Below are 12,962 nucleotides of genomic sequence, written 5' to 3' on the forward strand. Positions count from 1 at the left end.
ATTATTATAGGATGTGCTACATGCAAATACGGTTTGATCCTGCAAGGTGCTCAGCGATGTACACTCCCATTTATCTAAATTGGAGGTGACCTTACGTGCAGGATTGAGTCCATAGAGCAAGGGTTCCTTGTTTTTTCTATGTAAACATACATGGGAATGTTCCCTTATGCACATATAGAGCTCTTGTTAATGTTAATAGAACATCTACATGTGCGTGCAAGGAAGTCTTCTCCCATTGCAACTATATATGATTGGTGTTCACAGGGTCTTGCAGACAAGTAAGAGGATATGGTCCTTGCCCTGATGTGTTTGCAAACGGAGCATCTGATTTTTCATGTTGTTAAGATCTCTCGGTTCCCATTGCATTGGAGGCACTCAGCATCTGCGGTGAGGAGCTTAGTCCCTTGTGAGGTGGGTTACTAATTAATTATTTCACTAGAAAAAGAGAGCACAGAAAACAGAGAAAGGGAGTACAGCTCTTGGAAGAGTATTAACTGCAAGGGGCCAGAGAGTCAGATTGTGGTCTACTTTGTGCTACCCAGGCAACAGAAACTGGACAAAAGAACTGGCTTCAATAACCAGTATGGAATTCTTGTTTAGGGGAATCACCACATAATGTATAACAAGTACTACACTTCCCACTCAAGAGTAATGCAGGTATCTCAACAGAATTCTGAAAATCCTGCATATCACACTAGAGAATCATGTATTCCCTAAATACACATATAACTTTATGGAATCCACAAAACATGCACATAACGAAACCAATTATCCCCCTGCTACAAGCTTTCTCCTTCCTCACCCTACTTCCTTATGATTTGTTATTCTCTCATTGTATCACATCTGAAACTAGGCTGTAAGCTATTCTAGGACACAGACCTGGTCTGTTTGTTCTGGAAAATTCCTTGCACTCTTTTGGGCTTCATCTAGATAATAATACATTATGCCAATGATACTTCTTAACGTTGTACCTTAGATGGTATCGTCATCAGAACTGCTCAGTTTCACATCCCAGTTCTTATCCTGCTCACAAAAAGGCACTTGTATGCCATACATTTGTCTATAGCCGTATGCATTAATGTATAGGATGTTGGCTAAACTTATGCTGAGCATTATCCCGTAGCTGTCTCACACTGAAGAAACATTGAATTCCACTTTTGTCGACCAGAAATATGATATAATGGTTTTACCTGTTCCAGACCAGTAGATTTATCCTCAATATCATCTGGTAATAGGATGAGCATGCTGAGGTCATTATTGACATATGGAAGTTCAGCAATTTTGACCTTCATTGTTTCCAAATAGCATATTGGAAATGTATCTTTCAGAAACATCATCTGCACTGGTTTAGTCTTGGTCTGTGAAATTGTATATCTCCATAAGAAAATAAATATTACTTCTTTCTTTGAAACATACAGGTTAGCAGTAAATTTTTATGACTTGCTTCAGATGAAAAAAGAATAAAATTTTGAATACAGTTTTATGAACCAAAGTTGATTGCATGGTTTAACAGGGTTCCTTTCATGAGAAAATATTAATTGTCCTGTTGTTTCTCTCAAAGCACTGTTTTCTGTGACCTGGACTCATCTTCCACTCTTCCCCAGTACATGCGTAATAACTCACAGAAGATGGGACAAAGGAACCGGAAAATTCTGCAAGGATCACCTCAATGAGTTTCCTGACAAGTGTTCCTATTACAGGGAAGACTTTTGAGGAGACAGAGCAGGGGGAGGCTCACAGCTCCCAACACTGAAAATTCTGGGGAACTTCTAAGTACAAGGAGAAAGGTCACTGCATGCAGGGGCTACTTTGGTCTCTTCTCCACCCCGGCAGAACAGAAAACATTGCCTTTGACTGACTCTCTGGTGGCTTAGTAGTAGCAGTTGTAAAGTGGATTCTACAGATATTGATGATGCCCCATGGATAATAAATACAAAAACTCAGTGTTTGTGAAGTTTCATGGATGCAGGAAGATCACTTAGTTTCAGTTATGGAGCAGTGCTGTGCAAAAGGTGTGTGTGTGTGTGCTATATTTAGCTGCATGAGAAAGTCAGTAATTTTGGTTTGCAGGAGTTTCATGAAGTCCTTTACAATTTCACTTCCTATGTGTTTGCAACTCCTGAGTTCCAGTTTGAGTTTTAGGTGTGAAGGAACCCAGAATCTTACTGTGAAAGCCAGACAGGACTGTCAGGTTTTTCCTGACATTTTGCTTGGTTCCCACACAAACTTTTAAATCCCTCCATGATGGTTGAAATTAAGCCCACATTTGTTTAAAACTGTATCATTGATATATCCAGATCTATAGACTTCACCCATCACTATAGTATTTGAGGACCAGTTTTTAAAGTATTTAGGTGTTGCTCCATTCAGCGTTTCAATGCCTAACTTACTTAGAAGCCTGAATCTCATTTTCAGAAGTGACTTAGGGAACTGTTGGAGAACATTTTTCTATATACTGAAAAGTCACAACCCTACAGTCAAATAATATGGGTGCGTTTGTTAGAAAACCAGTTTGACTTAGTATAAAAGTGAAAGCACCTATATATATGTATATATAAATATATAAAACAAATGAAGAGAAAGTTGGGACAATGAATATATATTAGAAGCTATAGAGTGTAGAAAATTGATAAAGGAAGGCAAAGGGCACAAAGAAAACTATGACCATCAGAGTTAAAGACAATAAAAAAGGAGTTTAAGTATATTAAGAAAAAAAGGAATTCTTGCAATGGTATATGCCCTTTACTATATGGACATGGTAGAATTGTCAGTAGTAATGCGGAACAGACAGAAGTGTTAAATACTTCTGTTTTGTATTTGGGAAAAAAACATATATTCATATCAAATGATGATGAAATACTTTCTACTCCAACAGTAACTAAGGACAATGTTAAACAGCAGCCACTAAAGCTAGACATTTATAAATCAGGGGGTCCATAGAACCCAAAAATTTTAAAAGAGCTGTCTGGGAAGATTGTGGACCATTAATGTTGATTTTTAATAAATTTTGGAACACAGAGGACTGGAAGAAAGCAAATGTTGTGCTGATATTAAAAAAGAGTAAATAGGATGACCCTGAGTAACTATAGGCTTGTCAGCTTGACCTCAATACTGGGCAAAGTAATGGAAGGGCTGATATTGGACTTGATTAAGAAAGAAGCAAAGGAGGGAAATACAACTAATGCCAATCAACATGGGTTTGTGGGAAATAGATCCTGTCAAACTAACTTACTATCTTTTTTTGATGAGATTACAAGTGTGGTGGATAAAATAATGGAGTTGATACAATAGATTTCTGTACACGTTTAAGTAATACTGCATGACACCTTGATTAATAAACTAGAACAATATAAAATCAACATGGCCCTCATTAAATGGATTAAAACTCTTTAAATGATAGGTCTCAAAATGGAAGTATAAACTGAATCATCAATGAGCAGTTGTGTTTCTAGTGGGGTCCCACAGGGATTGGTTCTTGGCTCTATGGTATTAAACATTTATATCAATGACTGGAAAAAAACATAAATAATTTCTGATGAAGTTAGCAGATGACACAAAGATTGGGGGAATGGTATATAACAGAGAGGACAGGTCATTGATACAGACCTATCTGGATTGCTTGGAAACTGGGCACAGACAAACAATATGCATTTCAATCAGGCCAATGCAAAGTCATACATCTGAGAACAAAGAATGTAGGCCATACTTGCAGGATGGGGCCTTATGGTGAAAAAGAATTTAGGGATCATAGTGGATCATGAGCTCCCAGTGTGATGCTGTGGCCAAAAGGGCTTCAGTGATACTTGGATGTATCAACAAAAGACTATTAAGTAGGAATATAGAGGTTATATTATCTCTTTATTTGGTGCTGCTGCAACCCACTACTGGAATTCTGTGTGTAGTCCTGGTGTCCACACTTCAAGAAGATGTTGACAAATTAGAGAGGGTTCAGAAAAGAGTCACAAGAATCATTAAAAGATTGGAAACCATGTCTCATAGTGAAAGACCTTAGGAGTTCAGTCTATTTATTTATCATAGAGAACTTTAAGGGGTGACTTGATCATAGATTATAGGTACCTACATGGGGAACAGAAACTGATAATATAGGGCTCTTCAACCTAGCAAATAAAGGTATAACAAGAACCAATGGCTGGAAGTTGAAGCTAGATAAATTCAGACTAGAAATAAAGGCACAAATATTTAACAGCGGGAGTAGTTAACCATAGGAACAACTTGCCAGGGTTGTGTTGGATTCTCCATCACTGGAAATTTAAAAAATCAAGATTGGCTATTTTTCTAAAAGATATGCAGTAGTTCAAGTACAGTTATTGGACTTGCAGCAGGAATTTAGTACAGAGAAGTCCTGTGGCCTATGTTAGGCAAGAGTCAGATTAGACTATCACAACGGTGCTTTCTAGCCTTAATCTAAGTCCCACTGACTTTAAATGAGTGTTAGGCTCCTAAGTCACTTTTGAAAATGGGATTTAGGCTCCTAAGTCCTGTAGGTGCTTTTGAAAAGGTTACCATAGTCTATAGAGCTGCACAGCTGTCACATTAACGTGCAGTCAGGATATTCACTAATGTTTCTATGTTATATGGGCCCTAGGTTCATATAACATTATATGAACAAACAACAGTCTCCTCTTGAAGCTAAACGCCATTTTTCAAACCTTTTCTTAAACAATGCAGTAGATGTACTAACTAAATATTAAAATTGTCACAGCTATTTATTTTAGGCCATGCTTTGAGCTAACAATAGTTTTACAATGGAAGATGAACTGTGGGTGAAAGATTTTCATGCTATATGGAGGTTTCTTACTGCTCAACAACATTAGCATTGGTGGGACATACCTTGCTCAATCTGAAAGGATTCTCAGACGTGTTTTCATTCAGAAATCTCTTTTCCCACTTTCCTTTGAAGTAAATGGCATTAACCAGGATCAGTGTGGTATTTCCATCAACAGCACCTCTGGGCAACAGATTATGGATTTTCTCTTTCAGAAGGAGAAGAGTGGTGTTTTTATTCCAGTGTAGTACAGCAAGTGGCTATTTCTAATCTTGCTTTCTCTTTAGTTATCCATTGAGAATGTATGTGCCTCAGAATCTCTGATCCCTGAGTGAGTTTTCAAACTTAATTAATTTGGCCTTTAAACCCATTTCTAAAACCAATCTTTGTTATTGTGGCACAAGGTGACATGTTGGAAAGAAATAAAAATTATGCAGCATCTTAAAAATATAAAGCCTGAATCTCCACCACTTTTCCCCTTGTGAAGTCATTTATACTCGTTGATAGTGGGTGTAAAACTCTGCCAAATCAGAATGGTAGCATTTTATACCCATTGCATCCTCCTTTTGCACAGGAGTAAATAAAACAAGGGGCTAGGCTGTGAAGAATCAGGCTCATGGAATAGGGAGTCCATGATCATAAATCCTGCTCCTGTAGTTCCAGTAGTGATGGTGGCCCATGAGACCAGAGGCCCTGCGGGAGCTATTGATTTTTTTAGAGGAAATCAGGTTCTACAGGCTGCTCCCTTTCTTTCGTTCTTTCTTGATTTTATCCAAAACTCATTGAAGCCAATGGGAGTCTTTCCATTGAATTCAAAAAATTCTGGATCAGGCACTAGAAGCTGTTCAACTGTTCATTTGTCCACCTCTCTCTTCAGTTTCCACATTAGCTCCACTAGTGCCTGACTACAGGAGGAACACATGTAGAAATGCAGCCACCTACCCAAAAGGAATCAGCAACTATAGTGGGAGAAGAGCAAAGCTGTGGTTTATCCTTAGCTTACCCTCAGTTTGGCTTTCAACCCAGGAATTGATTTCTTTTCTGGCTTGTTCTGCAGCGTTTCCAAAGTTAACCGCTTGTGGCTCTGCATGGTAATATTTTTTAACAAATTCTACGTATCCCTGAAAAGTAGGAGAGAAAATTTGCTATTAAAATAAATTCAAATTGGCATCACTTAAAAAAAATTCAGATTGCTGTACAACATAACTGCTACAATACTAAAGAGAGTATAATTCAACTGAAGCTAGATAAAATTTAAAAGTAAGATCTATGGTACCGTATATTTGATAATTAGAACTGATTGAATCTCTATTTCAATTCCATGGGAAATTTCCTTTCATCCCAAATCAGAACAAAAAGTTAAAATTTTGAAATTTCCTGTGAAAGGATAATTCTGAAAACATTCTTTTATGAAATATCAAAATGATGTAATGATAAGAATAACTGGAATACTGTGTGTCTAGTTCTGGAGCCCACAATTCAAGAAGGATGTTGATAAACTGGAGAGGGTTCAGAGAAGAGTCACAAAAAGGGTTAAAGGATTAGAAAACGTAGTGATAGACCCAAGGAGCTCAATCTACTTAGTTTAACAAAGAGAAGGTTAAGAGATTACTTGATTACATTCTATAAGTACCTACACAGGGAATAAATGTATAACAGTGAGCTCCTCAGACTAGCAGAGAAAGATATAACACAATCCAATGGCTGAAAGTTGAAGCTAGACAGATTCAGATTTGAAATAAAATGTACATTTTTAACAGTGAGAGGAATTAACCATTGGAACAATTTACCAAGGCTTATGGTGGATTCTCCATCCCTGACAATTTTAAAATCAGGACTGAATGTTTTTCTAAAAGATCTGATCTAGGAATTACTTTGGGGATGTTCTATGGAAGTCAAACTAGATGATGACTGTGGTCCCTTCTGGCCTTAGAATGCATGAACATTTTCCATTTTAATATGGTTGAAATGCTTTATTGTTTCAACTGTATATAATATGAACTATAAGTAATAATATAAATGTATATTATCTAATATAAGAGTTGAACTGATAATGTCAAAACAAAGCACTTCGACTTTATCGAAATTAAGAGTTTTGATAATTTTTCATCAGAAATGTAGACAAAATCTATACGTTCCCACAAAACATTTCAGTTTTAGCACATCAGCATTTCCCATTAGCAAATTGTTCCTTTGGAAAATTTTCAATCCGCTCTATTAATAATCTTGGATTTTGATCAGTATTGAGTGTCATAAATATCTTTCAAAACTTTCTCTTCAGCTTAATAAAAATATTCAACTTACACTAAGGAATTGGTAAGTCTGTTCCCCATACTGTCTGTTGGCAGTTTTAAGCGAGTAAGAAGTTTGGGGTTTGTTGATTAAAGAGATTAATTCCTGGAACTCAGAATGAATGTCTTCAGTTTTGCAGTCCTCAGGTTCCTTTAAAAGGGACACAATGAACTTGGAAATCACATTTCTTTATTAAAGTATTGTACTAAGATTACTACAGTTGTCAGAAGTTACTGGGGGGAAGGGATTACTCTATTTTTTCTGTTTATTGACTCTGTGCATTTGACTGAATTGTCTGTAATCAGATTTATTGTTTCTACTGGACAGTGAGCAGATCAGTTTCTCCCTTGCTGCAAAGACCTTTACAAACATCATCAGGTGAGTACTTAGAGCTGCAGTTTAGGTGGGACTCAAAATTTGAGCTCTACTCCTGCACCATGAAGACTGTGATATTCAACACAGGGTCACCCAGCTCTGGTGGAGATCACATCTCTGATGGAGCACACCTGTGTTGGAGATGAGGAATAGCTTTCCCTCAGCATGAGAAGCAGCAACGGAGTGCTATTACTGAGGGATTATTAAAGGGGAGCAAGTTAGGGAACTTAGAAGGTGAGAGATAGAGGCTTCTGTTTCTCTTAAAAAGCAGAAGACTTTGTCTAACAAACCATCCTTAGTTCAGCAGCCAGGGATTCCCTGCTGACGAATTACAGCTGGTTCATCTGCAGAAAATGCTGGCACAGAGGCTTTTGAGACATCTTCAGGAAGAACATTCACCCCTATCCCTGACCCACTCCCAAAATGATGAGAGGAAAGGGGCTTGTCCTTAGGGCTGTCTGAGGAGCAGAACACCTCAGGCAGCTCCCCACTCTGGTCTAATGAACCAAGGCAGATCCATCAGAATGCATCTGCTGGGGAAATAAGGGTATCGTCTCCTCCGCCCCATCTCTCCAACACTACATGCACCTGGCCATTCTCCTACCTTTCCACAAGCACTTTCCAAATCTTCCCTATACTCCCTATATATTGTCACATATCCCTCTCCTGCCTTAACTTCCACATCATGCTTTCCCTCTTTATATCAACACATCATACCCTTTACAACTGCACATACTCCTGCAGGATATGTCTGTAGCTATCCAGTCTCTGAGGTCAGAGTTCAGGTTTTGCATTGCAATGTGGGTTAGAGGAATTGTCTGTGTGTGTTGTCCATCTGTACATGTGTGAGGTGGAAGGGCACCCTGGGGAGGTGCAGAGTCAGTGGTGTATTGCGTTGCTGTTCAGGAGTGTGAATCAAGGTGCCTTTCCTGCCTTTGAAGGTTTGAGTGTGTGTGTTTTGCACTTAAGCAACCTTAATTGGTTATTAACTACAATTTGGGGGAGGGGGAGTCAATATAGATGTAAGCTGAAAACAAACAACCAATAGCATGATTCAAACTGATGCTGCTGTTGAACTTTCCTATTCCCAAAGAACAGCGGATTTGTTTCTCTGATATTTTTGTTCTAAAGAATACCATCCTCCTTTTCTTTGGCCTCCCACAAGAAGTTCTTGTCACCTGCAAACAGCCTCCTCCGGTTCCTGTAGTTTTCTTAAAATGAAGCACCTGCAAGCAGAGTTTGTAAAGATAGTAAATATATTTGAAGACAGCTATCTAAGACAAATGTACACACAAATTGATTTCTAGTGACCTAATTGTCAAAACCTCAAATTTATTATAATTAGTCAGCAAAGATGGTTGCTACTTAGCCTGCTAAGGACACTATATCTATGATTTTCAATGACGATTTGAATGTAACTGAGACCCAGGTCATAACCACACAGCCATATTGCTGGCTTAATGACAGATCATCATTATGAATCAGGTGGAAATTAACTTAAACATACGGTGAGACCATGTGAAATTCATGATGGCTTCAGCCATGTATTATTATACTCTGTTTATTATTGGGCATCATTGTTGTGCTAGATGCAGTATGATATATAAAGGCTCAGTGCTGCCCCAAGGGTTTACAACCTATATTAAAAATACAAATGCAGTTTAGTTACATAATACACGGAATGGCCATATAAAGGTGTAGTCACAGAGCCATCAAATGGTAATGATCAGATACATTTACGCTCAAAACATAGGTAGCAGCAACAACAAAACACAATTCAAGGTATGATCCCTGCAAATTACAATGGTTATGCAACGTTATCATTTTTATTAACAAAATTCAGGTAAATGTAAATAGACTGAAATAGGACTAAACAGAAAAGGTTTCAGTTGTGCATGTAAGACAACTGTCATGGAAGAGCTATGGACGAACCAAGCCACATTTTCAGTATTGGCATTTATTTATGTACAGAACGCTGATATTCACATCTTAGAAACATGTTTAAAATCATGTTAAATTGAGTTTTAAGGGAAAGCTAAAATGGAAGATCAGGTTCTAAACTATTGGGGCAGCTCCTATCTGGCAAACCAGCAGCACCACTCTGGGAAGTATGGGAGCAAGTGAGTTGCAGGGGCTAGTGAAGGTGTTGAGAAATGATGGGTCCTCAGTGTGAGGAGAAGACTTTTCCCCCTCAGTGGGTTACCTGTTGGATTCAGAGAACCTCAATCCAAAGAGAATTCTGGCAAACTGAGGTAAATAAAGGAGATCTCTGCCTAGGGAAGGTAAGGAGACACCTGGAAAAGTTACTAGAAGCCACTCAACTACCCAGGATCAACCAAGCCCCCATTCACCTCAGGAAAGCTCCCAAGCCAATAGGGCCAGGAGCTGCCACCTGTAACTCCCCTTTACAGGGAGCTGCCCCAGTAGTTTAGAACCTGACCTTTCATTTTAGCTTTCCCTTTGAGCAGAACACTGGATCTGGCCCAGAGTACCTGAACAGTGTGGGGTACAGAGAGTTACCAGCAAGATGTTTTCTCCTGGTAGAATTGGATGGGAAACTCTGAAATTAGTTAAAATTGCAGTGAATTTGTTCTTCCCTGTAATCTACCCAGCGTTTCCAGTCACCATTCCTTCAAAGATATTGTGTTTAATACTGTAGTATATCAGGTTGTTGTAGCATGTGTAGGAACCATTTGTCATATCGAGACATATACAGTACATAGTCAAATTTCACAACCTACCTCAGCCATCTGGGTTGCAGTGTTACCTTTTGCACCCACATAAGTCATGGCCAGAGCAGATGAGATACTCCAAGGGGAAAAGAAAATGTTTTTGCCTTTAAAAGATTCATTCAGCTTTTTGAAAAGGCTGAGAGTAAAGCTACCATTTGATGCTGAGAGAGAGTCCATTGCTGAAACCTAAGACAGATATATGAAGACAGAGTGTAACAGTTTGACTTCATTGGAACCAAGATTTTAGCATGCGTTGTTTTCTCTGTATCATAACAAACTAACTTTCCAAACTTCCTTAGAATATCTGACCTATAGTTTCTGCTGTAAATCAATCCCTAGGTACTTGTATGACACACAAATCATATCATGCACTCTCTTTACTGTTATATAAAGATTTCAAAATGACTTAGGCACCTAACCTGCTTTGGTGCTTTTGAAAATACCAGTAGGCTCCTCTCTGCATCTTTAGGTGCCTAAATACCTTTGATCATCTGGGTCTCAGTCCTTGGCCTCTTTGGTTTCTGAGGCTGTCAACAAGGTGCATTATGGAGTATCCAAACGCATAGTAAATCATGGATTCTTTTGTTATGAGAAGACTAACAAGAGGATGACAGAATAAAAATCTTTTTCTTCCCCCTGAGGGGAACAACAATTTAGTGCTTGGCCCATTAATTTGCTGTGTTGTACCATCTCACAGCAAGAACTACCACCTGAATATATTTATCCTTACTTATCTAATCTAAGATTTTAAGGAACAGGATCGTCATCTACTCAAGAAAATTCTTCCTTTGATTGGTTAACTTGCCCTGTATCAGCATCTTTTCTTAAACTCTGAAATATATAATACCTATACTCTGTTTTCTAAGAACTGAAATCTAAATTAAATTTACAGTGCAAATGTGCAATCCCTGTTTTACTGCATGACATTTAATTTATTATAATTTAATCTGCCCTGTCAGGCATGGTTTAAGTAGTTAAGAAGAAGTTTCAAAGAAAGCTAATTATGTCTATATGAATATTTACATTACCTCAGATTTCTGTGAGAGAGAAGGAATTACTTGTGTCGTCGGCTGGGTTCTGGGTCTGTTTGTTAGGCAATAAACATGTTTAGAAATATAAAACAGTTGTGCTTCCTTCTGACCTACATCCTCCACTCTTACTGCCCTATGTGTTTCGCCACCTATGTTTACCCCTCCTCCTCACCAGTTTCCAGAACTTTCTGTTGTAAAGCTTGCCCCGATTGTTGACATACCCTATATTACTTTGGCAATAAATACGTATAGAAAAAAAATGAGATTGCGGCTCACTCTCCTTCTAGCCTTCACTCCTAGTCCCCAATATGTTTCCCCACCTAAACCTACCCTTACTCCTCACCACTTTCCAGAAATTTTTGTTGTAGTTGATTATTGATCCATTGTATTTTAAACATCAAATCTTAGAGATTTAGAAGAGGAATACAATGATCTTATAAGATCTGCTATTTTAGGCATAGGATAAGCAAAAATATCACAGAGTGGCCTACAGTAAGAATGGCTGGTGATGTTGTCCATTGCGACTCTCTTTTTGGTAGTGGTGAGACTTTTGTTTAAAATAAGTGCAGTCAATGTTTAACTTACACCAAACACCACAAATGTCTGTCTTTCTGCTGGATGGGTGTTCTGTGTGGTCTGATTCTTCACTGCATTATTCCCGTTTTAAACCAGTTTAACTCTATAGATTTCAACTGAGGCATATCAGTGTAAAACTGGAGTAAGGCAGGGATCAGTTAGACCTTGTGACTCCACCATCCTCATTTAAAACCTTTAGGAATATAGATACTGCCATGCCACCAAATCAGACTAACCATCCAACTGGCCTGGTATTTGGCCTTCAGCAGTGACCAATACCTGATGTTTAAGTGGAGGATGTAAGACTCCCAAAATGGGCTTCTCAAAGAATGCCTGGAATGCGCACTAAAATATTCCCATGTTGGAAGTTTCTCTCTAATTCAAGGCAGTTGTGGGTGCTGTGTGTACTGAAGGATGAGGGCTAGTATCCCTTTTTAATTTAAAGGCTGGACTAAAGAACATCCCTGGTCCATGCTCAGTGAAGTGGATGCTGAAATGTTGAAACATTTTTTTTTAAACTTCAGAGGCTTGTTTGTTTGTTTCATGCTAAGACCCAGCATGAAAATTAATAGCTCATGTGCAGCCAAGAGTTCCCTCTCTCTGAGATAGCAGAAAAAGAATTCTGAAAGGCACAGGTACCGTCACCCTGCCTTGTGTTTTGAAAATCTAAGGCGGTTAGCTGTATGAAGGAGTGCTTTTCTAGAAAGTGTGTCTGTGCAGACCTATACCATAATAGGGACTTCTTTGGGGTTACATTTTAGCACACAGCTTTATCTTGTTATATTCAACAGGACAGTATTTAGAGGGGATGTGTGTGTGCAGTCATAGTGAGTATAATAAAATAAACCCTTATGTAATGTTATTTCATGTTCTTTTCCTATTCAGGAAGCAGAACCATGAAGAAAGGTGTGTGCTGCTTCCTAGAAGCGTGGACTTCCAAAGTGCTTGCAGGCTGGTGGGAATATTTTCAATATATCTGGAGGTTCGCTCATGTACCCAGCTTATTTAATCTCTACCCTGAAATCAAAGAGTTAGATGCAGTCCCAGAAAAGGGAGGAAATTACTCAAAAAACTCTGTGCTTCTAGTATTTTACTCCACTGTCACTGATTGCTGAATTTGAACAAAGAGCTCCAACACCAAAATGTATGACAGTATGGGTTCTGCATAAA

The 12,962-nt window shown here is 38.4% G+C and overlaps 1 protein-coding gene and 1 long non-coding RNA gene across 3 annotated transcripts in view; one reads left to right on the forward strand and one right to left on the reverse strand.

Moving 5' to 3' along the window:
• The window catches only part of LOC311516992, a 6,224-nt gene extending 4,281 nt beyond the window's left edge, over nucleotides 1–1,943 (forward strand). The window contains exons 2-3 of the long non-coding RNA XR_014710549.1: nucleotides 265–411; nucleotides 1,562–1,943. This is a non-coding gene — a long non-coding RNA (uncharacterized lncRNA). The remainder of the gene's footprint in view (nucleotides 1–264; nucleotides 412–1,561) is intronic.
• LOC311516987 (heterochromatin-associated protein MENT-like) overlaps nucleotides 1–11,326 on the reverse strand; it is a 13,615-nt gene extending 2,289 nt beyond the window's left edge. The window contains exons 1-7 of one of the 2 annotated variants that reach the window (XM_084621426.1): nucleotides 11,214–11,326; nucleotides 10,195–10,371; nucleotides 8,590–8,679; nucleotides 7,091–7,228; nucleotides 5,790–5,907; nucleotides 4,852–4,994; nucleotides 1,191–1,358 (exon numbers count right to left, since the gene is read on the reverse strand). In XM_084621426.1, the coding sequence (XP_084477552.1) occupies nucleotides 1,191–1,358; nucleotides 4,852–4,994; nucleotides 5,790–5,907; nucleotides 7,091–7,228; nucleotides 8,590–8,679; nucleotides 10,195–10,362 (825 nt within the window). In that variant the 5' untranslated portion in view covers nucleotides 10,363–10,371; nucleotides 11,214–11,326. The remainder of the gene's footprint in view (nucleotides 1–1,190; nucleotides 1,359–4,851; nucleotides 4,995–5,789; nucleotides 5,908–7,090; nucleotides 7,229–8,589; nucleotides 8,680–10,194; nucleotides 10,372–11,213) is intronic. The other variant, XM_084621427.1, reaches the window with a different exon arrangement.
• Between the last annotated feature and the right edge of the window lie 1,636 nt (nucleotides 11,327–12,962).

The sequence above is a fragment of the Lepidochelys olivacea genome (genome assembly GCF_965140295.1).
Source record: "Lepidochelys olivacea isolate rLepOli2 genome assembly, chromosome: 2".
NCBI lineage: Eukaryota > Metazoa > Chordata > Testudines > Cheloniidae > Lepidochelys > Lepidochelys olivacea.